Below are 26,487 nucleotides of genomic sequence, written 5' to 3'. Positions count from 1 at the left end.
TTTAGGAAGGACAAGAAAAAAGGATAGTGTTTTGAAAGTGAGGTCTACATTATGTTTTTTAAATCATAGAAGGACGATAAGCTTACATTCCCTGTGATTTCTGAGGAATCTTCAGCTGACTCAAAAATTACTGTTTCAGAGTTGATACTTTTTGGAAAAGATATCTTTAATAGGTTATGAAAAGCTTTTAAAAAGTCACCTGGCAGGTGCTTACTGAAGAACATAAACTATTAATCCAAAAGCAGCAGAAGCTCGTGAGGTAGGGCCCTTCAGCAGCCAGTTATACCCTGGTCAGAGGCCTAGGGCCTCTCACTGGGTGTGGTTTTTAGACATTGTTTTCTGACCTTATCACATAGGGAAAATGTTTCTTCATTTCTGCTACCTCAGGGGCATTTGGATCTTCTCAGGTGCTTTCTGTAGAAATTCCCTGGTAGTCTGTACCTTTGGGCCACCAAGGATTTCATGTTGTATGTGATACACAGAGCATCTTACTCTGTTTTATCCTGGTCTACCCTATCTAACTGGTAGTGGGACAGTGGAACGGAGGCAGAATCTGTACAGTAGGACCTTTCTCTCATGGAGTTAGTCCTTTACCGCCTCTTTGTAATCAGTGTCAGGGCCATTCATCTTGTTTTTGGCAGGATGTTACCTTAGGGGAGTTTACAATTTCATTACTGAAACTCTATTCCAGCCATCTTTGGAAACTGTTTAAGAGCTCTTCAGAAAGTTATGTGGGGAAATATGACTATGGATAAAGATTACTATTGGTGTCCTAAACACTTAAGCAAACCTGGATGCTTGTTGCAACATTTGTACCTGGAGCAATGGTCTATTTTATCCATCCCAACACTTTGTGCTTGGGCTGCTGTAATGCTGCAATAACTTGTCTTGAAATGTGAATCTGTCGTTGTCTTAGCATTACTTGACCAGGAGAGGGGGATCATTTGCCATTAATTTCCCGAGGCAGTAGTGGTGGAAAATACAACACTGAATGTTTTGTGCTTAGCTTGACTCCATGTTTTCAACGAAATAAGCATATGGCACAGTAATTAGGTCTTGCTTTCTTGAATTTTGAAACTTGACTTTTCAGCTGTTCTAGTCCTGGGTTTTTAATCCAAATTTATTATTTTGTTTTCAAGATCTAGTATTCACCACTGAAGAAAATACTTAAATTAGAAATGTGAGGATTCCTCATGGTCCCTTTGGTCTGCTTCACTTGCAGTGTCTGGGCAGAGTATCTTGCAGGTGAGGAGAAGCTCAGGGTCGTTAGGTCAGAGCGTGCAGTGTGCTGTGCACACCCCTGATTGCTGGGGCCCACGTCGGATTGGAGATGGAACCGTCGGGCAGCACTTCCAAACGCACACAAACACCCACGTGCAGAGGGGACCAGGTCATGTCCCCAACACCTCTCGCCTCTTTGGGTTCACTTTCCTGATGCTTTTCTGCACGCCTCGTTGATTCTCTCACCCTGGGCTGGGGAGGCGGCGGGCAGCCCCTTGCGCGGGCGGGCAGCCCCTTGCGCGGGCGGGCAGCCCCTTGCGCGGGCGGGCAGCCCCTTGCGCGGGCGGGCAGCCCCTTGCGCGGGCGGGCGGGCGGTCGCTCTCCATGGTGCTGCCCGCCGCCGCCCCGCTGTCCTTCCCTCAAACGCGCCAGCGCTGCCGAAGGTGCCCGGGAAGAGCGCTGGGGGAGCACAAAGCTCTCGTCCTTGGGAGTCTCTCTGGAGTAAATCCCTCCCATCATTTTTTTCAGTCCTTGCCATATAAACGTGTGCTACCGGTTCAGTTTGGCCGTAGGCCAGAGGAATTCAATACATCGTAGGCAATAATACTATTCTATATATTGGTTTGATCAGACATTGGGACCTCTGAAATTCCTTGGGTGGGGGGAGAAACTCTAAAAGTAAAGGAATATCAATCTTCTTTCTTTTGGAGGAACAGGTGATAAACACTGAGCTTAGAAGAAGGGTTTAATTTCTTAATGTGTTTAATATGGTTGTTAATGTGGGGAGTATCTAAAACCAGTATTTGAGAGCTCTTTGAGAATCAATACGAAATTTTATACTGTATTTTTATAGTTTATAGGTCTAGTTATAAGCAGTGGGAAAACGTGCTTGAAAGGTATCTTAAATGATATACCTCTTTGCCGTAAGTATTTGATGAAGCAGTGCATTTTCTAACTCTTCTTTATGTTGCTGTTAAATCAGACAAGCAGAAGAGGAAGGAAAATACCATTATTTGCTTTAGTGCAGGTATACTAGACTTCTGTAGGTTGTTAGTTAAGGCACAGTATTGCTGATGTATTTTAGAAATTGTGTAGATAGAATCTTTCTTAGGACTGGTCATGTGTACTCACTTTATTTTTGGTATCCACTATTGTGGCCTAAACGTTCAGGGTCCAAGCCTGATTACAGGTGGGTAGGTTAAATCTAACCGTATCATTAGTCCCTGATCATATGTCAGTGATAGAAATTCCATTTTAGTTAGAATATATGTAGTAGACAGAAATATAAAGATGCATCACTTAGTCATACTCTTCTTCTTCCACACTTTGCAAACAGAAACAAACTGTGAACAACAACTATTTTGTGGGTCATTTTTAATTTTGGAAGGCTCATTTTGTGGATCAGATGGCTAGATATACAAGCGCATACATATACAATAACATTTGTACAAGTAGCAATTGTTTTGATAGCTATGGACATGTAAACTTTTAATTCAGGGTAGATAGGGCCCATTCAAATGTGAATCTGTGTGACCTGGTCCAACACTGAAGTACAGGCACACTTTTACACGTAACAGCAAGGATGCTTAAGCAGAGCTGATTACGTGCAGCATCTAGGTTGCAACTGAAAGGATTTAAAGTGGATAACATCTGGGTCACACTGGCTTACAGGCTTCTGACACAGTGGCAACCAAGTCTGTTTTACTGTTATATGCTTTTATTTTCCAGGCATAATTATTTTTCGTATTGTTATAATTTGTAAAGTTATTTTTATTTATGTCACCCTGAAGCCCTTAGATTTGAGATACAGAATTCTGTTTTCAGATCAACAAATGTTCCTGTTAAATTGTTTATAAATTGTAGTCCAGCCACGCTATTGTAACAGAATAATTTCTGAATGTAATGAATTATTACATCAGATAAGTCAGTGTGATTAGAATACAGAGCCCTCCTTTTGACTGTTTAGACAGCTCATTGGAAAGACTCCCCTGGTTTCTGGGAAAACAAGTAATAGGACTTTTTAATCACAAGTGGTAGGATTGATCCACTGGGGACACAAGTGTAATATATGCAAGTAGCTTCCAGCATATAACTTGCTTTCTTTGACTTTTTCTCAGATAATTACCCTTGAGCTTGAAATATGCTCCGTCTCTCAGAGCTAATGTAATTCAGCAGTACCTGGCTATAATGCAAATGCTCAGGAAAAGGGTGGAAAAAAGTCCTTTGAGAACAGGGCAGATAATTATATGGGAAGGCGTTCAGGCAAAAAAGTTTAAACCACTTATTTTGGTCATAAAAATCAAAAACTCTGAAGTCTTAGCCATTCCCTTCAGCTCTCTTGTCTTCCAGCTAGCGAGACTACATCTGGTCACTCAGAGGCAGCAGGTATCCGCCTCATGGGATTAGAGAAGGACCACCATTCCCTCAGGGTGTTGGACCACTTGTCCATAACACTAGATGGGAGCAGGGCAGTGGGCAGGCTGAATGCAGACCCCAACAAGCTGCCCTGCCCTTGGCTGCACGTGGCATTGTCAGCAGAGCAGAGACCAGACTGGCAAGCTGTCCCTGCAAGAGATGGGGCCCTGCATGGGCGAGTGACTGAGCCCCTCTGCAGCACATCCAGCAGATGTAAGTACAGTGTGGAGGGAGTGTGAGGAATAAGCCTGAGAAACACGCTGCACATTTTTGGAATTGGAGGTGACAAATCTGCAGCACCTTCAGGATGATCTCTTGGCTCCTTCTTTGCATTACTAGCAGCTTCTGTCCCCACAAGATCAAAGCTGAACGCAATTGTCAAAGACAAAACAGGGTAGGGCAGGAAGGTCAGGACAGGAAGGAAGATGAGAAAGGCACATTGCATAAATGATTGTGGTCCAGATCCAAAGTCCATTTAAATCAATAAAATGTCTGATGTAGGCCCTTAGTGAGCTATTGGGTGAGGCCCGTTTGACTTAGTTAAAATAGAATGTGACGTCAATATTTTCAATCAATATGACAACTAAAATAAGTGGAGCGATATTTAGAATCAATGCAACTTAGCTGTCATCAGAAGACTGCAAAATGGGCACTCTTAACAGAAATGTCTATCTAGTTTATTTGGGATTCTGATGAAAAAAAAAATGTTTCTTGGTTTGGCAACTTTGACACAGCTGGAATGTATTTACCTCATATTTGCGATATTTATTTAAACTAGAGGTATCAAAGGGCTTTTCTAAATCCTGTTCTTGGTGTTCAGAAAGTTGGTGGTGTGTGCAAAGCACTGCTTTGTCATGACAGAGCTGGGACAATCAGTCCTACTAGTCACCAAGGATGACTAGAAGGACTTTTATGATTTGAGAATGGCAGTTATTTTATCTACTTTGCTGGCCTGTAAGCTCTTGTCTGTGACAGTGGTACTTGGAATGTGCGGTTAAGCTGCAGAACTCTGCCTTAATATGAATGCTGAAAGTTCAGAAAGGTTCAGAGAGACTGAACAAGTTCATGGAAAAGAGTCTGTGAGGATGTCTATCAGTCTGAAATGACCAGAACCTGGGAGAGTACTTGAAAATGTATATGTTTGCTGCCTTCTACCCTTTGCTAGGTATCTGAGTTTTGGCCACTGTTGGAGACAGACGACTCCAGTCTCATCCCACAGTGATTATTTTTATGTTCTTAGGACCAAACATGTAACCATATTATCTCAGTTCCTTCATCTGTAATATATGAAAAATTAATTTATAAGAGTGGATGCATATTTTCAGTAACTCTTCCAAGATGAAGGTAGCTAAGCAGTATCTTTTTTTGTGGTGTAATTATTATTTGCATTTAAAGTTTGTCAGTGTTGAACTGGACACTTTCAACACAGAAACCCGCTGTGCAAGGGAGGGTATGGTATTGCAAATATTACTGTATGATCTGTAGTTAAGTTTTTAGCACTGACCACTAAATGTGTCAGTGCTGTGAATTACACCCAGGTGTAGAAAAGAAGGGAAAGACATTAAGACTGGTCTGATTTATGTCTATTAACATATGTGCCATAACTTGTTGCCCTTTTTCATTTCTTCTTCTGTATTGCCTCTTTAGTTAATAAAATAGATGTAATCAGGGTACAGAAAAAAGCAAGAATATAGTTTTATATATCATCTGTTTAGTACCAGTTCAGCAACAGTCATTTCCAGCCTAGATCTTTCTGGAACACATTGTGTTCACATATTAAGTAACATGAGAATGAGAGACTGTAGAGCCCTTTTTTAAGCTTAATATTTTTTTCTTTTAGGAAAACATAAAATAAAAGCTATACAGTATGGATATGTGATTGTTAACTCACTTCCAGGGTTATTGTACCTTTAGAACTAGGACAATTGCTACTGTGAGTGAGTAATAAATAAGAGTGGAGATTAAATGAGTGAGACAGGAGGCAATTTAGAAATGTAGCATATACTTCCCTCGTTAGCTCTATGCTTTTACTTTCCACAAGAATTTTTTTGCCTTTTTTTTTTTTTTTTTTTTTTTAGGAATATGTAATTCTGCAGACATTGAATTACTTGAATATGCTAATATGCACAGTCCATCTGAATCAAGTAGAATTAAGTACATTGTTACGCTGCTCTGGCACATCAAATATTTTTGTCCCTATCAAAAATATTCCTTCATTCCCATCCTCATCCCTAAAGAGAAAGTGTTCTGAGAAGAGTTTCCTGGCCAGAGGGACAAGAGTGCCTACCTCTGACATTTACCCTGGCTAGAATAACAACAGAGAGGGCAGGGTGACAGCTGTTCTTGTGGGTAGAGGGGAGCTAATTCTGCAAGTCGGTGCTCTCTGGTTTCTGTGTGTGCACATCTCCAAGCCTGGTCTAACCTGTCCTGCCTTTCAGCAACGAGGAGAAGTTGTAAGGACAGAGAGAGTGGTTGTGTGGTTGCAGAGTAACAGTAGATGTACTTGTTAGCTGTTGCATGCAATTTAGGCAGGGCATCACTTGGGAGGGAACCTAATTCCCCTACAGAATTATCATCTGCCTTGTCCAGAAGGGTCTTCCACAGTGCTACACAAAAAGCTGGATTGCCCAGTTTTCATCCCTACCAAGCTATTGCCTGGGACAGCCCTTTCACACTTTTAGCTGTTTAAAACTAATTTTGAGTTCTAGCCTATTTTCTGAATGTGCTAGCAGCTTAGAACTGGAAAGAACACTCTCCATTGTGGCTTTGAGGCACGAATGGCTTTTCCCGCTCCATCATTGCCTCCCTTTTTCTGTAACTCTGGAAAATGATGAGAACAGCTTTGAGTCACACTTTTTTGGCATTATTTCTAGGTTTGGTTTTAACTTTGTTTTTGCACTGCCCACATGATTTATGTGGAGAGAACCTCATCTTTGAGATGGACCTCTGTTAGTGGATATGCTTCAAGGAAGATAATCTCTTGTTTACATCCTCTCCTCTTGTACCCAATTACTGTTGATTTTCATCCAGTAGGTTTCTACAGACAGAAAATGCTGATTTGCTCAGCAAATCGTATCTCTCTACCTGAAAGCTGGCAGTTAAAACCAAGTGCTGATCATGGCTGTAGCTAATAAAGCACTGCAGTGCAGGAGCTTATTGTCTCAGCTGGTGGGTCAGGTTAAAACAACAAAACCTGGAGACTGTGAAATTAGAAGATCAGGTCAGAAAGTTAATGATTTATGCCAATTTGTAAAGCAGGCAGATAGGAACTGTAACCCTAATTAAGCACCCACACATCTGTGGATCCTCATGGTGAGGTTAGTCTCCGAGCCTATTCACAAATCACGCAGGACATTGTACAGGTCGAAGCCTTACAAGCTTTATTATCCCAAATGGGAATTTGTTGCATCTCATGAGTTACATATTTCTACACTCAGAGGTGATGATGGCAAATGCTTTTCAGAGAAAAACCACCCCTTTTCTGGTTCTGGTACTGTGTTCTTTTTATGTTGCTGTGCATCTGCCCACTCTCCCACTCCCCTCCTACATACCGTTTGTGGCAGCATCACTGTATATTCTGTTTTTCTTATGTAGCAGCTTCATAATACGTTTTCTATGTTTAGGGGGAAATTGCTCAGTCTCCATTTTTACTGATCGTGAAAATTTCATCTTCAGACTGATGTCTGCAGAAAGATTTCTTTTTGTTAGAATCTGTATATACAGGGCAATGACAAGCCATTTTCTATTTTTGCTAGGAAAATCTTTCTGTCTTAAAAGAGAACACGTCTTTCTTGCAGGGACATTAGCTGTGTCAAATATTAAGTGATCCACACTTTATGTTCTTCTCCCCAGACTGGATATGTTCTTTCCAAAATAATCTTTTAAAAGGTTGTTTTTGTTGGGGGGGGTTTTTTGGTTGGGGTTTTGGTTTTTGTTTTGTTTTTTTTTTTTTGACACACGGTGATGAAATATTTTTATGTTTCTTCAAGGTTAGGGGAAAAATGTTTATGGGACATAATAGTGAACTTATAGAACTGATCTGAAGTTCTTCTTTGCCAGTGATCTTCTGAAGAATATTTGCTGTTTCATTTTGTCTTACTTGGCACTAGTTATTAAATTCAAGTGTCTGATTTTTTTTATTCTTGTGTATCACGGGTTACAGAGTATGTAAAGTCCTTTATTAACTTTTAAGTGAGTTTTCTGAAAGAATTATTTGAAACTAAGCTAATGAGCCTGCACATATCAATCATCAAAAGGTGACAAATTGTTTCATAATCATGACTCCTGCATATCGAACCCTACTATGTGCATTACATATGAGGATGTAAGCGTTTAGTGGCTTAAGGTAACCTTGAACCATGATTTAGGGAAATCCTAAGACCAGGATTTTTAAGTGTGATGGCCTGTGATTTGGTGGTCTTTTCAAATTTCTGCCTTAAGATCCCACAAAAAGGTTGGGGGGATGAATGCTTTCCCACTGTATCAGGAAGGTAGAGTTCTAGATTACTACCTGTTCATTTCTAGTTTACAAGGGATGCTACCTGTAAGGTTCACACAATGTTAAGAAGGCAAGGCAAGCTGCAGTCCTATTAAATAATCCACTTTTTTATTTTATCCCTTTGGCTGCCTCCACCTGTCTCAGCTGGTGGCTGTTGCTGCAGCTACTTCTTGTGTTTTAGCCATTAGTTTTGTGTCGCCTAGTTTCTCAGAAATGGGAACAACTGTGAGAAAATTAGCCTGTATGTACAGAAGAGCTGGGAAAACGGTTGGCTGGCACTCTGTACCCTGCTTCTTCCAATGTCTTCTTCCACTAGAGAAATACATTTTTGATTGTATGCACAGATTGCTGTCTCAAACATGAAATAGATGCCTGTTTTTAAAGATGCCTTTATAGTGCTTTGTAGTTTCTGTATACAAGTACTTTGTGAAAATTTGGTCTTCAAAATTTGTGAAATTCTCAGAGCGAAACCTTACAGTAAAAACACAATCCATCGATAATGATTAGTTCCATAGTAATAATAAATGGTCTTGGTTGTTGTAAGCTGAAAACAACCAAGTTCTGTGGGTACAAACATAATGTGAGGTTGGGATGAGGCCTGCTCTGTGAACTATTGTCACATGAAGAGCTCACAGGACATCTGTTACTGATAGTGGTGGTGCTGTGTTACAGTGAATTCATGGTGCTCGGGTTTAGTGGCCATTCAGTCAAATTTAGTTGGAAGTCAAGGAATATATTGCAGAGTGAGATCTGGCCAAGAGGAATAGTGTCTTTGATCTGGTGCTTTTTTAGTGCTGCAGTCAGTGAGCTCCCATATCTCTAGCTTCTTGGGGTGGGTAAACCAGGGATGGAAACATCTTTGCTGAATTGGAGCGTCGCAATCCTCCTCTCCCTCTGGATCTGCCTGGAAGAGGCCGGATCAGTGGTGTTGGAGGGAGTTGAAATGTGATCAACTCTCTGCCAGGGACTAATGCAAAGGCTCTTTTTATCTATGTGTGTCCTACTTTGATGAATAAATGCTTGATGCTAATAGTGTAACAGTTACCCAGGGAGGTGGGAGTAGAGCTTTGATATGATGGTTTTAGCAGGAGGATAAGCAATGAAGGAATGACAGACCCATCTGTCTCTGATATTAATGCTATAAACTAATGTCCCAAACCCAAATGATATTGGGGAGGGGGGAAATAAGGGGGAGACTAATTAACAACATGTTGTCTCTGTCTCTTTTGGTCTCTGTTGGTCCACAGCTATAATCATTCTCCATCTTCAACACAGGGCTTGATAAGTTGTCTTAGGAAGTGTCTGATAGCAGCATTTGGCATTGAATAATAATGAACAGCACGTTCGGTGGTATTTTTACCTCCGTGGAGTTGAGCTGAGCGGGGCAGGCTGAGCCGAGATTATGCTGCGTGCTTCCCTGAGCAGCATCCCCCTCCTCGCTGCGTTTGGTTCGCTGCTTAATGCAGCTCTCCTGATGCAGCCTCACGTGGCTGCATAAAGGCACAATGAGGACTTGAATATTGGAAGCCGCTTCCAGGCGGCTCTCCATGCTGCCTGCAGGTGAGCAGGCTGAGGCTGATCTCTCTGAGCCTGGCAGCTTTTGCTCCTGGTTTCCTATTGACCGACTCAGCAGTATGGGAAGATCGTGAGAAGAGCAGGGAAGCATCTGCTGGGCTTCAGCACAGACGGTCGGAGCAGCAGCAAGTCAGTAAGTCAGACTGCACCATTTTCTTCTCACCCTGCATAAAGGCGATGTGAGAAGCTGAAGGGAGCTGCCCCCTCCCCCACCTGGTGGTGATGCTGAAGTGGAGCCTTCCTCCCACTCAGAAGACGCAGCCTATCTGAAGGAATCCCGAAAGACCTTTCCAGTTTGGTGATGTGTATTTAAAGGCCGATTCTTCCCCCCCCCCCCCTTTTTTTTTTTTTTTTTTTTATTTTACTCCCTAGCTAAGTCTGAAGCTTGTCTTCCCTTGCAGTCACAGCCAAGCTGAAGTGGTTTCATCCTTGCTAGCAGATACTTGCCGGCTGTTCCCTGGTTGCGTGTGTGTGGCTGTGAGGACTTTCGCACATTGCGTGCATGGACGTGGCTCTCATGCTTCTGAGCTATGGGTGCTGCAGAGGCTGGAGCAGAGCTGTAACCTTTTCTGGGGTGCCGGAGGAGGAACAGTGGATTACACCGTGAAGTTCTGGCTTGCAGCCAGTGCCCTTGCGGAAAAAATAAATCACCTGGATATCTGCGCGTGGTGGAAACGGCTTCCTTGGAGCTGGTGTTTTCCTCTCCAAAATGGCTCATGCAGCTGCTTCCATTAAAAAAGTTCGAGAGTCTGAACTCGAAGAGAGGGAGAGAAACCTTGAGAAGGAAAGGAAAAGGCAGCGGAAAATCTCTAGGGCAGATCGGAAACGCAAGGTATGAGGGGAAAGAAAGCCCCCTTCACCCTTCCCCCTTCCTCTCTCTGTGAAGCACTTCACAGGTGTTCATTGCCATGTGTAATGCTCTCCCCTTCATTTGCCTGACCTTCCATCGTTTATTTCCCATTTGCATCCCTTCCCATCCTCTCTGAGCCCCACTGTGGATTTAACCCAGCTACAGTGAGATTAAAGTGCTATCAGTCATGGCAGTCCACAGCTACACAGGGAACATGCAAATAAAAATGGCCATTGGCACCCCAGTATTGCCTTCTTCCCTTCATCCCCAGAAGGGCTAGAGCTGCATGTCATTGTTCAGGAGCCAGGTGTTTCAAGCCTCTAGCAGATCTGAAGAAGTTGTCAGGGAGGGAGGTGGCTGTGTTTGTGCTCTGCAGCATGAAGGTGTGTTTCTGTACCTCACGACAGCATTTTTCCCCCCATATCCCCTTTTTAGCTCCAGTTCCCACATCACCAGCAATGCTAAATGCTGCATGTAAGACCTGTCTGGTGGTGCTAGGCGTCTCAGCTGAGTTGTTATGCAGTTAGGTATCAGTAATTGATCCTGGGCTAGCAGCCGTGATTCAGTGTATTTACACTGCACACTGCAGGTGTATTTTTCTAGCTAGGGCCCAAAACACAAGTCTGCAATCTGCTGGCCTTTTTTTGTCTGTTGCTGGTGACAATCTTTGATTCCGTTAAGGCATATCTATGTAAATGTTTCAGATTTTGGGGAGATTTCTCCTAATTTATAATTAACTGTTGTTTTCCTTCTGTGTTAGAAATGGGGAATGACGTCTTTGATTGCCATGGGGAAATAAAAAAAGAATAAAAAAAAATCAATAGTGGTGATTTATTTGCCGGGTCACTCTGTAGTTTCCAAGGACACAAATAATATATGATAGTGGAGAAAATATTAAAAATCCTGAAGCTTCTGTTAAGGTTAGCTTTAGGAGTCTATCACATTGGGAGTGCCTGTGTTAATGCCTCCTCATTGCCATTTCTTTTCTCCCATCTCCAGAATCTCTAGATTGTGGTATGCATTAACTCATTCACTGACACCATGTTTTGATTCATTCTTTATAAATTTCTTCTGGAAGGATAATACCAAAAGACATAATCTGTCTTTTTTTTTTTTTTTTTTTTTTTCCTTTTCTGCTACATTGCATGTAAATACAGCTCTTTCTGTAAAAAGAAAACCACCACAAGCCAGCAATGTAACATTTGAATTTACAGATCCTTTTTGACAAATCTCGAGGATTCAGAAGCCATCTGCTCCCTTGGCATACCTGGGAAATTTTGAATTCATTTGACTTTCAGTCTTACAGATTTTCATATTCCGAACTGCATGATTTAAATAAAATTACTGAGGCTGTTTGGTACCTTTGAGACTTTTGGATATGATCTCCCTGACTTTGAAAAGGCTCACTTTGCAGAGTTGGTTAAGTTGCATTAGAATTCTCTTTATCAAAAGAAGAATGTAATTTCTAATGTGTGCATTGCTTGGATGCCGGGGCAGAGCTGCTTGGGGCAGATTGTGATTACTATCCTAATCCCCTAAATGGGACACTGCAGCATAAGGTAGTTCTTGTGATTACATTTTCTGTTGTGGAATTCTCTGCAAAACAGCCTTTTAAAAAGATTTATTTAATGTGTTGATGTCCTTGCTGGAGGGTCTTTTTTTCATGTTTGCCCAGCACCCATCTCAGTTACTTCATCACAGCGCTGTTTTTCCTGATTTTCACATATCCTATTTCATCCGTGTGTTTGATTCAAATGTGTGCTCTACTACTTTAATTAAAGCTGGATGGAATTAATACTTCCCCTTCTGCTATCTCGTTTTGCAGAGTGCTGCATATTTCTGACTGCAAGTAGACAGGATCAGGCCGCATTCATGTTAGTAATAATGTATGGTGATGCAGGCTCCTAATCAGATTTTCAGATCTAGGAAACACCAGTGGTCTTTACTTAGAAAATATGGAGAATACCTTAATGTTGTTTCTGTTTCTTCTTTTTTAATGCTCATTGATAGCCCTTCTGTCTCCTTTTCACTGCGGCTGTACCCTGCTGTTATGTAAACAAGTGCTTGGCTGCACCCTAAACTTGCCTTTCAGATGGTATGGGTGTGGATTAGGCTGGGCATCTTCCCTCTTGCTCCTTCTGCATGACACACAGCAACACAAGTATGAGTTTGTTTATGTTTGTGTGTATTCATGCTCATACCGTGCAAAATTCATAGTGTAGAGCAGATTAGATATATGAATGTGTATACACATACTCATATGCACAAAATATATAATATGCATTATATATAATACAATATTTGTATTTATTAATCAGTTTGTGAGATATATATTTATCCATGTTACTGAACTTGCTGAAGAAAACCAAATCACTCTACTGCGAAATGTAACTGTCTCCCAGTAGGTGCAGAGCCCTCTCAGTTTTTGTTGGCTTCCTCGGAACATGGAGGCTATGAACAAATTCTCTGTGCAGGCCCATGAGAGACAAAATGTAAATGAATATTTTTTGATTGCTTTCAGCACTAAACTTTTTCTACGTATGGGGAATATGGTCCCAGCTTTGTGATTTATTTAAAAGCTATATTGCATTACAGTGACTGGATTTTCAGTACCACAAAAATCCTTTCTTGTTTGTAGGAATGACAGTGAGCGGAGGAACGTGCTAATGTTAGTATTGTGAAGTGTCTTTTCACAACTTCGTTTGGATATACACCGTATACATGTTGTATGCATGAAGCACTGATCTGGCCTTGGGATGGAAACTTTTTCTTTGACCCTGGAACATTGTGATTATGCAAAAGAGGATAATAAGGGGCTGTGACTTTAGCTTTGCCACTCTGCCAGCATGTTGGGCATCTATTAGTACCATCCCATGCTTCTCCTAGTTTCCAGGGATGCTGCAGGGTGTGGGATCTTTGTGGCTTTGCCTCTTGAGCGTTTTGTTTAATGATGTTGTGCAGTGTGGTTATCATCTGTCTTGCTAGCAGCATTACAGACCATGGCTGTAGCTTCTGTGCTTGTCAGGTAGGACCAGAATGTTCTTAAATGTCATCACGTCTGCTTCTTGACACAGCTCTGGACAGTAACAACTCCCTGGCCATTAGCAGAGCTGGGAAAAGGGCCAGCATCAGCAGCATTCTTGCTCAGATTATGGCTTTGCAGTCCTTAGACATCTGTAGTTTTTTAAAGATTAACAGAACTATTCCACACCCAAAAATTGGAAAAAGGTGTTTGCTGGCTGAAGACAAATTGCAAGACCCTCTCCTACATTCTTTCTGAGACTGACTTGAATGGTTTTTTAAAACCAGTTGACAAGAGTCAGTTCTGCTCACCTTGCACTCACATGGGAAATTTTCACTTTTATGCATGCAATCTTTTCTTGCAATGCTGAAAAACACACACACTGATGCAAATACCCACATGTAAACCCAGTGGTCTGGGTAGTTGCATGGATACCTGAGTGTATTAAGAGCATTAAAAGCCAGGTACTAACACAGGAGATGACCAGCTTAAAATATGTAGATTTTATTGAAATTTAGGCATGACTAATTCCATTACACCTGAATTCAGGATATGTAAGGCCCAGCTCCCCTTGCTTCCCATTGTCTTCTGAGATAGCTGAATATGGCCCATGTTTTGCAGAGTGAGGAAAGGGAAATGGTGTGATTATGCGATGGTCATTCACTGAGTCAGCAGCAAAGATGGAATTACAGCCTTGGAATTTAGCTTCCTAGCTCCTGGTAGTATGTAACACACACTTAACTTTTCCCTGTCTAAAATACTTTTCAAAGCAGACAGAGCTTACTGTCTGTGCATGTGACAAGTGTTTAAAAGACTTTAAAAAACCCACAAAAATTAAAGCCACAAATTGGAAAAGCTGTTATCAAAAATTGATTTTTCTGCCAAATAAAACTGATTTTTGAATGTACAAATATAGTGAGCTGATGCCTGCTACCCTTTTACCATCAGCGATGAGGACAGAGTTTGACCTCTTGACTCTACTAGCAGTAAGTGGGTATTTATTTAGTATTCAAATACATAGATTTAAAAAAGTTTTTTTAACTTTTATACCTTTTTTTAAAGGCCAGCCTTGTGAGTTCAGTATCCTTTAGCATAAAATACCCCACAGCGTCTGGAATATTGCTTGCCAGAAGAGATTGGGAAACAATTGCATCTCAGTGAATTTTGTCATTCACTTGACACCCTAAGCACTGTCAAAGCTCCCACAGTGCTGCTGCTGCTAGGCAGTATCTGCAGAAAGACAAGGGTGGAGAGAGAATAAAGAGCTGCTGCTGTCAGCAGAATTCAGGTGTGTATGGGAAAGAGTCAGTGTTTAGTAAATGGCTTCCATCACGTAGCAAGAGAAGACAAGGGACCAAATTATCTTTGTTTTCCTTCAACAGCAGACTTTTTTTTTCACATTACCATCTCCTTTTTCACAAACTGCGTATCAGAAAGAAGTCTAATGTTACAAAGGTCACATAGAAAATGATGTCACATTTGTCTCAGAACCGTGTGGAAAAGTCCATTTGAAATTGAAGCATACCTTTGTCAGGAGAAGTGGGCATTTGTCATCTGGTGTGTGGGCTCTGTGCTGAGGCTGGTAGCCACAAAGTTTGTCCTTTTGGAAAGGGCCAAAGCTTCAGTGAGGAAGTGTGGAGGTATAGTTTCTCACTCTTGGTCACTCCTACTTTGGTTTATGGATGTCAGACAGTATCTCACCTGGTGGGAACACACCACAGGATCGATATAGAATTTGTACTGGGTTAAGGAAGAGAAAAAAAGTCTCTCGCTGTTTAACCTCTGTATACTTGAAGCTTTCAGTGTTTATTACACCTTTAACCTACTGTTTTTTCATTAGCACTGAATATGCCTTATCCATTCAGTGTTGTGTTCGTTGCCTTGGCAAACATCCTTGTGATTCACCAGAATTTCTAGATGTTTCAAATGCCTCTTCAGCCACAAAAAAAGTAATTTTTTTTGTGTTTTGTGTTTGCGTAGGTGGTGCCTATTCCTGATGCCCTTCGAGCATTTACCTTCTGTATTTCAAACTTCTGTTTTCATTATGTAGATATTTCTTGGCATAAAAATAATACCCTGCTGTTTGCTTCCTTGTAAAATGGAGCTTCTTTTGATGACATTGCATTTTATAATAGATTGGTATTTGCTGCTTCAGTTTCTAGGTGTCCTATCTGAGGGGTGATGTGCATGTGACTGCAACACTGCTGAAGCTTTCAAGTACTTGGTTGTGTAGGCACTCTCACTGCATTTAACGTGCTTGTCCTGTTTGGTACATCTTTCTCAGGCGAGTTAGCTGCTGAGTTCACTGTGGGTTTAATCTAAATGAAGTAAACCAAGTGTGGCCCTAAAATGATGGATGATAAAGCTCTGTTCACCGTTCTGCAGATATAGAATGTTATCGTAGTGACAAATGTCTCTTCTTTGAGACCTTTGCACTGCTTGCCATATTTGAACTGGGAACGAATGCACGATATTATGAAATAAAGGAAGCCAGAGGTTGTAGTAAAGGTGGCGATCTCTAATTCCCTTACTTCTGATGGGAAAGGAGCAATCTCCACTACAAGTTTAAATGTGCTCATCTTTATATTGTTGTCTAACCATACCATGATTTATCTGTGGTTTTAAAATTTAGTTTTGTTGGTAGATTTTGAAACACAAGATTTATTTGGTCTTAATAAATCATATGTAGTCAGTATGTCAAAACACAGATGATTTGTTTAAGTGTGTTTTTGGTATCTTGGCTAAATATGCCTCTTCACAGCTTTAAATTGAATTAATCCACACCTGGAATACTGGAGAAAACATTGTCTTAATAGGCAGGATTGTGGGGTAGGTTAGTACATAGGTATCATGAAGTAAAGATAGCGGTGGTAATTGCTTCTTATGTATTTAGTGAGGAGAAGCATGCCTGGGCTTGGATCTAGGGCTCGTGTAGAACGCGTGATGAGCGCGGGAGGGGTCTGAACTTTAGATCCTCTTTCACTCCTTGCTACTTGTGCAGGAGGCATGGGGTGAATGAAGGAAATGGAACTATATAATAATCCTTTCACAAAGGTTGTAATAGTTTTCCCTGTTATTTCCCTCACAAGCAGATGGGGCAAGCAGAATACTTTGGGTGGGGGACATCTGACTTACTGGGGCCTCCAGAGCTGCTACTTGGTTGGCAGCTTGTGCACCACTCCTTGCTGGTAGTTGGGGCTACACTTCTCATCTAGCCATGAGAAGACTGTGATACAAATATGTGTATATATCTCTTTGCTTCTTTTTCCCACCTTCCTTCCCCTGATGGAGATAAACCATCGGGCTCACAGGTCTGTTGTGTTAGATACTGGGTACAGGAGGAGGAAAATGTGTTCCTGGCATGCTCAGTCCTTTTGCACTGTAAGCCTTGCTTGATGCAATCCAATTTAATGGCATACACTTTGGATTTTATGGCTGAATTGACTCATAATGTGAGTTTCCATAAAGTTATGAACGTGTCCACTGTGTCTAAGTTTTCATCTCTCATTCCATCTATTTCAGTAAAAAGAAATTTTGCTGAACTTTAAAAAGAGCAACCAAGAGAGACGAGAAATGCCAGCACCTGCCTATGGTGACTCCTATCCTGGTCTCTACAAATTTAACAAGTGTGAATCCTTCTTATCAGGAACCATGAGTGATTAAAAAAATTGAGAGAGCATTTACACATTGAAGGAAATTATCCCTGATAAACTCTGTGGTTTTTTGTTTGGTTTTGTTTACCTTCTCATAAAATGCTGTGTTATGTACTTTGAATTGGTGACATTTTCTGCACCACTGGAAGAATTACTACATTATGGTTGGGCAGTTTTGTGTTAAACATTAAAAGTGTGTAAAGGGAAATTTTACAAATAGAGGTCAAGAGCTAAAAAAGTAATGGAGATGTCAGATGTTAAACAGTGAAATGTCAAGCTTTTAGGAATCTGGCTTCTGTGATTCAGTCCCTCAGGCTTTTCCATTGAACTCCTGGGGTAAGTTTGGCACCTGAAGTAATAGTGGCATATGAGCATTGAGAGGTCATACTTTAATGGCGAGATTTGGAGCCGTGCCCTGTTGTATATATTTGCCAACATATAGTGCATCCAGAGTGTGTAATCAGTTGAGTATGTCTGTAAGCAGTATAGTAAGATTATTGCCATTCAGGCAACAGTACTTTCCCTGAGATGGTGCCCGCTTCAGCAGAGACTTGCAGCCCAACTGGAGCGTGTTTCTGAGGATCAGGAGTGCAGGGAAGCATCATGGGCAGCATCTGCCCAGTGATAGAAAGTCTCTTCAGCCTTTTCGTTGCAAACATACATTAGTATTGCTTCAGAATTTAAACAAATGTGGTTTTATAAATATTTATTTCTTGGTCAAGTGTGTATTTAAGTTTATTCATGTTTAGTCAATGTAGTGAAGATGGAAAGAAGCGTTCAATGTACAATTTGGGATGCTGTTTGATATTTAACTCCTGTATGATGACTTTAAAGGGGTTCTAAAACTACTTTAGTGCTAATGGCTTGTAAGTGAATTACTGCGTAAATTAGTGGTTAATGAGGTGACTGGCAGTCATCCCTTCAAATCCTGGTTATACTGGAATAAGAAAACAAATTTAGGAAGTGTCATACAGTGTCATGCTAAAAATATTGTGAAGACTAGAACTAAGCAAAGGATAGATCTGCTATCACTTATTAAGGGTTCTGCTGACCAATGTAACAGAAAACTCTCCCCTTTAAATATTAATTTTCCATGCTCATTTCTAGTCAAGTTATAGAGCACATTCCAAGGTAGAGACCTGAACTTGTCTTTATTTAGAAAGAGATTTCCTGATGTCAGTCAGTTGTCAGTTGTAGGTCTACAACATCAGTCCAGTAGCATTTTTCATGTGTGATGAAAAACCTTTGTTCCCCATAGGTTCTGTTCTTGTCCTGACAAAATGGTGTGTAAGTTCCTGAAGCTACTTTTAAATTTTAAGAAATTATTTGTGGTTTGGTGAATTTGTCATCAACTTTATATCCAAACTTACTATTTTTTTCTTCCTCAGAGTTTTAGTAAAATACTACAGCTGATAGTAAAACAGATTTCCATACTTTGCTTGACTTTCTATGTTCACAAAATATCTTTTGTGTTACTTTTTGAGAATGTAGGTGTTACTTGAAGGTATTTTTGTTTTCTGCATTTGTCCAAAGCAATTCCTTTTAGTGCAGTCATTGTGGCACTGCATGGTTTTGTTTGAATGTCTGACAAGCTTCTCTTCCCTCACTGGAAGTTCCTTCTTTAGGGGAAGATACAGAGTTTGCAAGAACTGCTCTTCTATACTTAACTACATCTTGATGAATGCTCCTGTTAGTAACTTGTTACTAATCCTTTAGCCTTAGACAGCTAAAATCAACACTTTTTTTCCCTCACCAGTCTGTGGAGTTGTCCAGGTGTAAGTAGGAGTAGATACCCACACTGTTACATGACTATATACAGTATTAGAGCATATACTATAAATTTCTGAAACCTGACAAATGTAAATAAGTGAATTTCAGATGGTTCACAGAGTTGGCACTGTACAAGGTGCTAACATGTTGGCACTGTTCAAGGGTAATTCTTTATAGAAGTTCCATATATTGGAAATAGATTGTGTTTTGCTTTTCAGGGATTGCTTCAAAGCCACTCATTCCTATACTAAGACATTCTACATGTGGATCAATACAGAGTAATTGCTAGCTGCGCTTTTACAGGTGACTGAAAACAAAGGGTTCAATTAAAAAAAAATTATTACCATTATTACTATCTATTTCTTGATGCTAATGAAGAATTTAGCCTGTTAACCTCTCTAAAATATTTATTAGCTGCTTAAGACTTTGGAAAAGAGACAGTTTTAGGGAACTGAGCCTGAATAGGTTTCACAGTACACATTTGGGAACTCTTCTATTTAAGGTCAATTTATCCTTTAGCAAAATTCCCACCGTAGCTGGTGGGGATTGTATGGTGGCTTTTGTTCCCTTTCTGATGGAGAGAGAATAAGAAAACAGAAAGAGAAAGGGGAAGGGAAGTAACTCTAGATTAAAAAAAATTAGTTTGTGTGTGTACAGAAAAGCTAATTTCAAAGTAATTGTCTACAAAAGAGATGGTTGGATTAGGTAATGAAAATTTTGCAGTGTTTCATGTGTAGAAAATAATAATGTGATGCTGTTACGGTACAGGACCTGAGGAGTGTGTAGATCTCTCTTTTTCCCTGATGAATTTATTTTTGTATATTTTTGTCTATTTTTGTACGTAAAATAAAGCCAGAGTTGAGAACTAGTGCTTACCCAAAATGGATGTAGCTCTTATTTCCCCAGGCTAGTAGAAAATTATTTCAGTCTATAGACTCATAATTACAAACCTTCCTAAGCTGGTTTTGGTTTAATAATTTAAGCTTATTTTAAATTATTTACTATTCCTGGCTTACGCTATGTCAGGCTGTCTAACAAAGACACGTCACTGCTCAAAACCAGTGAAGCTGACAATGCAACAGGAGACTTGAACAGATAAAAGCTAGTTAGTGCCTCACTGCATGGACTGTGATTTAGTTGGGGGCAGCTGAACCTTTTGAGCCTTCTTACTCTCCTCCTTCATTTTTTTTTAAAGGCACCAATGCAGCAGAGAGGAAAGAAATTACGTGCACCATGTTGATAATACTGTCACTACTGTAGCAATTAGAGGTAGTAGCTAACATCTACCAAACAGCAGAACTTCAGGCCCCAGTCAGCTAATGGAGAATAGTTAAGCTCAGCAAGTACTTTCTGGTTTTTGCTGATGAATGTGGTACTGGATGTCAGAGCTGCCTGGAGGAAAGGAATCGTTGCTGTTGCCCATGTTTTCAGGCCAGGTAGACTCAATTCCATAGTTAAGTGAGGCGACAGTGTAAGTTATCTCTGTTTTAGCCTCTCCACAGGTTTAGTATTAGCTCTTTTTAATCACTGTTGGATAGAGGTTATTGAAATAACACTGTTGATCTGTCTCATTATAAAACTTACATTCTTGCACCAAATTAAAAAAACCCACAAAACTTTATGTAATAGCAGAAGAAAAAACCCAGTCATTTTCCAAATGGTGCCTTTTTCTTTTTATGTTGCTTATGGAAAAAAATATGTATGGATAGATACACTTAGAAAGTATTTTGGGAGAGTGAGTTGACTTTGCAGGAGGAATTCAGTAAAATTGAAAACGCCGATGTGAGCCTTAAGGCTCACATTGACATGCTGAGCTGCTGTGTGCAAAGCGTGCTTGGCTTTAATGATTATGGAATCATTTTGTGAAAATGACATTTGCTGGAGACAAAAAAGTGAATTAGATTAAAACAATTTATTTTGACTGGTCAGTGGCAATAGCAACTGATGTAGAGCAGCAAAATTTTTCTTAAGAAATGCATGGAGACTCCATAGCAACTAGATCAAGTCTGTGCTATATTCTAAAATGCTGTTGCTGTGTTTTCTGTGAACAAGCCAGTCTTCACCCACTGACACTGCACCCACTCTGTCTGTGCTGCTCAGCCTAATTCCATTTGGCAAATGGCAACTTCAGAGAATGACCACTGCATCAGGGTTATTTTTAGGATGATGACAAATTCCCCTAGTTGTATTTTATTTCTTTATCTTGATTATCACAAGGACAACAGAAAGCCTGCAGCACTGTCTGAACGGTAGATAAACCACTCAGTCACTTCTTTGGTAATAATTTATTTACTAACTTCTTTTTCCTTAGATACAGGCACTAGCAATATGTACTTTAATAGAGCTGTTTCCCTGGAGTAGTGCATGGTATTAACTTGGTGAATGATGAAGCCTTGAAAAAGGTTTCCCAAACAAGTGAAATCAGAAATAATTAATATCTGTGCACAGAGCTAGCTCTGCATTGCAGCATGAGTTCTCCCAGGCTTAAGGAGTACGTGCTTGTCCATCTTCCCTGTATTTCTAAGAAAGCCTAGCCCTTAACCTATTTGGTTTAGTATTTGGTTATCTGCTCAGTGCCTGTGGTGTGGCATTGCTACTGAAAATGCAGTTACGGAAGGAGTGCAGATATGATAGTTATTTGCAGGGGTAAGGTGCCAGTACAACAGGCACAGGGCTGTAGGCTGCTGTGTAGCTTTGAGTTATGCCAAGGATTTGACACTGCAGCAGTTGTTTTTAACTGTTGGTATGGTGCTCTGATGTAAAGCTTAGCGCATGTTTGCTCTTAGCAGTGCTTGGTAACTTCAGTAAAATGGAGGAACTAAAGGAAATTCTGTAAAGGCCACTGAGAAGGAACCAAAGTATTGCTTCAGCTCATGAATATGTAGGTAGTAGAAAAGGCTAATTAACATCAGTTTTCTGTTTCTCTCAGTTTAGCCATTTTGTAAGTCATCTGGGTGGATTTAGCAGTACATGTTCCTTTATTTTGGGCAATAAACCATCGTTCTTTTGTAGTTTCATTGTAGTTGTAGTAACAGTCATTGGTCTAGAAGCCTGAAATACAAGAAGTGGCATTTGATCCATTTTTAATGTAACTGGTCAAACCAGCTTTAATATGCAAACTTAGTGTTATGAGAACAGAATGCTTGAGAAGAACCAGCTTCTTTCTGGAAAAGATTTGAGATTGCCAGGAAGATTTAGAGACGGGGAGCTGGGATTAAAGGTTATAAAAGAAAACTTGCTTTTATAACAGTATAATCTTAACTCATTGAAATCCCTGAAAGATTTGCTAATGATTTCAAGAGATTTAGAATTTTTTCCAGAAGATTTCAAACAGGAGATAATTCACCTCATATTCCATAACCCCCTTACTGCTTTACATATTCAAATGTAATTTGTGAACATTTGTTCAATTTCTGTAATATAGGTCTGTGGTAGAAAATGAGATTATTTATGGTAGAAAATAATGTTAAGTAAATATACCTTGAGGACTGTACATATGTCTTATGTTCTGTGACGTGTCCGATTCAAATCACCATGTTGTTGGCAGAAGGGGAGCTTTGGTGTTCTGAAACTATTTATAAAGGTAATAATTTTCTAAAGATAATGATAAAAATAATTAGAGAAGCAGAAAGATCTTGAAAATCACAAATGGAGTTGGAGAGAGATTTTCAAAGACAGAGGAATAAAATGAAGGCAGTTTTTCCCAACATCAGGAACTCGAGGTGGTAATGCATTTTGAAGAATGAGTATGCTTGCTTTTGCCTGACAAAGGAGCTTCTAACCCATCTGAACATGAATGCTAAATATTCTTTGGTTTTACTTTTGAAAGTAATTTCCAGTAGTTGAGATCCTTTCAATCAATGGTCTTTAAGTTTGCTTAGATAACTCTATTAAGGAGTTCAGAAAGGGCTATCTGAAATACGGTTTTCTGCCTATTTTAGCTTATAGTCTCATTACTTCATAATAGCATATATGCAGTTTAGAGTGATGCAGTCCCTACAAAGGCAAGATGCTTGTTCCTTCCAGTTGTATATGAGCTCCTGTGGTAGTTGTACTTTACACAGAGAAATAAATGTGCTATGCATTTTAGTTAATTTTTGTGTGTCCTGAGGTTATTTAAACTTTTTTATTTAAACTATAACAGCTTCTTAAATTGTTAAGTAGTCTCTTATATCTTTGAATTCCTTGAGCTTATGAATATAGAAACCTGCTGGTACTTAAATCTCTTAGGGTTTTGTGGGGGTGGGAGACCTCTGTTGTCAGTGAGAAAGGGGATCAGAGAATGAACAAAAATCGTCACTACCTAAATAGTGCTTTAGGGCACCTGTGGCTTTGCCTGGGATATTTGTGCAAGTGTTAAAACTAGGTACATCTTCACTGCGCAAAGATAATGCAGCGTTAGGTGGTGGTCACTGATTAAACAGGAGGAAGAGTAGTTTTGTTATGTGTAGATAGTTTTTGTTTGACCCGTGGAATATATCTATAAAAAACATCCTTCCGTGGACACACAGAAGAGTTAGTCTAATATGTATAAAATAGTCTAATTAATTTTTAAGTAATACCTTTAGTCCTTTTTTAATGTATGTGAATATTCAGAGGAGCTGTGGAATTGTTGAAGCATCCAGCTGAGGAATATTGGAAATGCATCTGAGTCATTTCACAAAAAAGAAATTGTGCACAAGCTTCTATCCCAAGAGCATACTGTTAAATATGTAGGTCAGGCTGTTGTTTAGCCCTTACATGAACAGAATTTCTACTGTGTAGAGTGAAAGCTTGACTTTGCAGAGATTGGAAAAAGTTACTAAGCGTTCATCATTATGGAAGGTGAAATATGGTCCTTATAGTGCAAAGCAGTTGCATAGTCCTGCGAAATTGGAGCCGTGGCCTCTTTCCTTTCAGAACCAGGAAGAGGGAGTTTTCTGTTTACAAAATTTTTATTCCAAGTCTAAGAAAAAAACACACCCCAAATGCTTAAGAATTGGCTATTCAGAGGCAGACTAACATACTTTCAATTTTTAATTATTTTTACTCCTTTGCTTTCTTGCATTTTCCCCTATTCTTCCACATAAAATATTCTGCATTAGAAAATTGAAGATTTTCCTCATACTGTGCTAAAACTGGCATGTTCTTCCTCGTGATGAATATGTGACTTCATTTTGTACTTTTGGAGGGAGCTTAAGGAAAAGGAGAAAAATTCTCTTGATTTAAAATATGCTTTTAGAAATAGTACATGCGATGGCATGTGGGGGGAAAAAATGAAAAAGAAAAAAGCATGTGCTGGAAACATCCCACATGACAGCAATGTTGATGGCTTCACTGCTTCCAGAAGGACTGAGGATGCCTGACCATTGATCGATGAGGTTGTGGGTTGTAGAGAAGCTGGCTGACAGAACTGCCACAGGGTTTTTTCTTTGACTTTTGTCCTTGACAGTCCTTTAGTGCAAGAGGGAGTTGGAGCAATGACTGAGAGAGGACCGCCTGGCCAGGGATAAACTGATCCTATTGCAATCCAGAGGAAAAGATCGGATTGACTTCAGTGGGTGCTGGAGCAGGCTTATAGAGAATGGATAAGAATAGCCAAATATTCATTTAATCAGACAGCTGCTTCCCATGTATGTGGTGTTGATATCCTCCCATAAATGAGTCATCTTTGCAGTAATAAAAAAAGAATTTTGTTTGAATGCAGTAGGACTTTTCAGAAGTCTCATATAGGATCTGAGGTCTTTCTCTTAATATTAATTTTTCCTGGAAATGTTAGCCTCTTCAAGTATTTTATTATATAAAATCCGTTTGGTGTAGAGTATCATTGTGTAATAGATTTACTTATCTGGGGTTTTTTTTGGCTATTGTTTAGCCTGCCATATAAAATATTTTTTTTTTCCTATTATATTTAGTCATTCTGAATGTGAAATGCAAATTCAAGTAGAAATTGTAGTCTATCGACGAAGACCTGGGATCTGGGGCTTTGTCAGTGGCCTCCTTCATGAACTCAGGCTCTCAGGTCTGAACCTGGTTGAAGTTTGCCTTCTGCCTATGTAAAATGGAAATAATTGTATTATTCTACTTTATGATATAATTAATAACACTAAGGCAAGTATTATGATTATGTTAGAATGTTTATTAATAGTAATTAAATTCTATGAGACATTTTGCTTAGAAAAATACCTGCTTTACCGGGAATCTGGCAAAAAAGGGATTTGTCAAAATCTGTAGAAATATTCGCATCTACTGTTTCACTTTATTAGTGTTGATATAAGTAATTATACTACTGATTTATTATAGAATCATAGAATGGTTTAGGTTGGAAGGAACCTTAAAGATCATCTAGTTCCACCCCCCTGCCATGGGCAGGGACACCTTCCACCAGCCCAGGTTGCTCCAAGCCCCGTCCAACCTGGCCTGGAACACTGCCAGGGAGGGGGCAGCCACAGCTGCTCTGGAAAATTTGCAGTCATATCTCAAATATAGAACATATTTTGCTTTTGTTCTGAAAGATTATCTGGATTGAGCTCCTGAAGGTACAGTTTTCATAAGAAAGAGTAAGATTAGTGCACTATTCCACAAAATAGGGAGTTGCTTCAAGTGAGATGGAAATCTTGATTCCTTTTCTCTGGTTTTTGGGGCTTTTTTTTTAAAAAATTTATTGTAACCTCAGGTAGCAGGGAACATTATAAAGCACAATACCAACTTATTATTTTAGCCAATGCAGTACAGGCTCAGGACCTGTTTAGCAATATTTTTTTTCTGTTGATAAGCACTTAAATAAACAAGTTCATAGGGATTTCCGTGCTCAGGCTGTGATTGTATGATGAAGCGCTACTCTCTCTAAGGAAGGGTAACAGGAGTCAGGTCCGGGTAAATTGGAATCTATTTCTGACCCTGCCTATTAACAACTGCACTTACCTAATTGGAAACATTAATTTTCCGTTGCATGTAATTGCAATTTTATGTGTCTCTCCCATTTGGTCTTTTAAGATGCTGTTGGAGAGAAAAGCTTGAAATGCCATGTTGAGGGAAGGCACTGGAGAGGGGAGTGGTTTGCAGAGGCTTGTGACCTCTCATAACTGCCTCCGGGCCACATTTTGGTGTTTGGCTGTGAAGTCCAAATAAATGAACTGTAATAGTGACAGAACAGGGCTGGAGAGAAGTAATACAGGTGTGAAGATGTTCCAAAATGGAAGAGCTATGGATGTCATAAGGGACATAACTCATCGTTGGTTGATTTGAGTTATGCTGCCTGCCCTGACTCCATCCACTTGCGTGTTGCAGTCATGGGACTTTGTTAGCGGTGGGGGGGGAGTGGTCGTTGCTGAGGGTTTGCCCAGATCTTGGGACACTGTGAGATATATAGGGTAAGTCAGTAACATAATTTATTTGATAATGATCAGATATTAGAGTTATAATGTAACACAGAATTTAAAATGCTGCTAGCACTTTCCTTGCTATCATTTCATTTTGAAAGAAAACCACAGGCTTTGTGAAA

At 40.0% G+C, this 26,487-nt stretch overlaps 1 protein-coding gene across 17 annotated transcripts in view; it reads left to right on the top strand.

Annotated features, from left to right (window-relative positions):
* Positions 1–26,487, top strand: part of ANK2 (ankyrin 2) — a 253,472-nt gene that overhangs the window by 42,978 nt on the left and 184,007 nt on the right. For 8 of the 17 annotated variants that reach the window (XM_074905237.1, XM_074905233.1, XM_074905235.1 and 5 more), the window contains exons 1-2: positions 9,640–10,002; positions 10,111–10,541. The exons of 5 other annotated variants lie outside the window; for them this stretch is intronic. In XM_074905237.1, the coding sequence (XP_074761338.1) occupies positions 10,419–10,541 (123 nt within the window). In that variant the 5' untranslated portion in view covers positions 9,640–10,002; positions 10,111–10,418. Of the gene's footprint in view, positions 1–9,629; positions 10,003–10,110; positions 10,542–26,487 lie in introns of those variants that run through there. 4 more of the 17 variants (XM_074905222.1, XM_074905221.1, XM_074905238.1 and 1 more) reach the window with 2 other exon arrangements.

The sequence above is a fragment of the Athene noctua genome, chromosome 4 (genome assembly GCF_965140245.1).
Source record: "Athene noctua chromosome 4, bAthNoc1.hap1.1, whole genome shotgun sequence".
NCBI lineage: Eukaryota > Metazoa > Chordata > Aves > Strigiformes > Strigidae > Athene > Athene noctua.
Note: the sequence above shows the minus strand (reverse complement) of the source record. Positions and strands in the feature narration are given on the sequence as shown.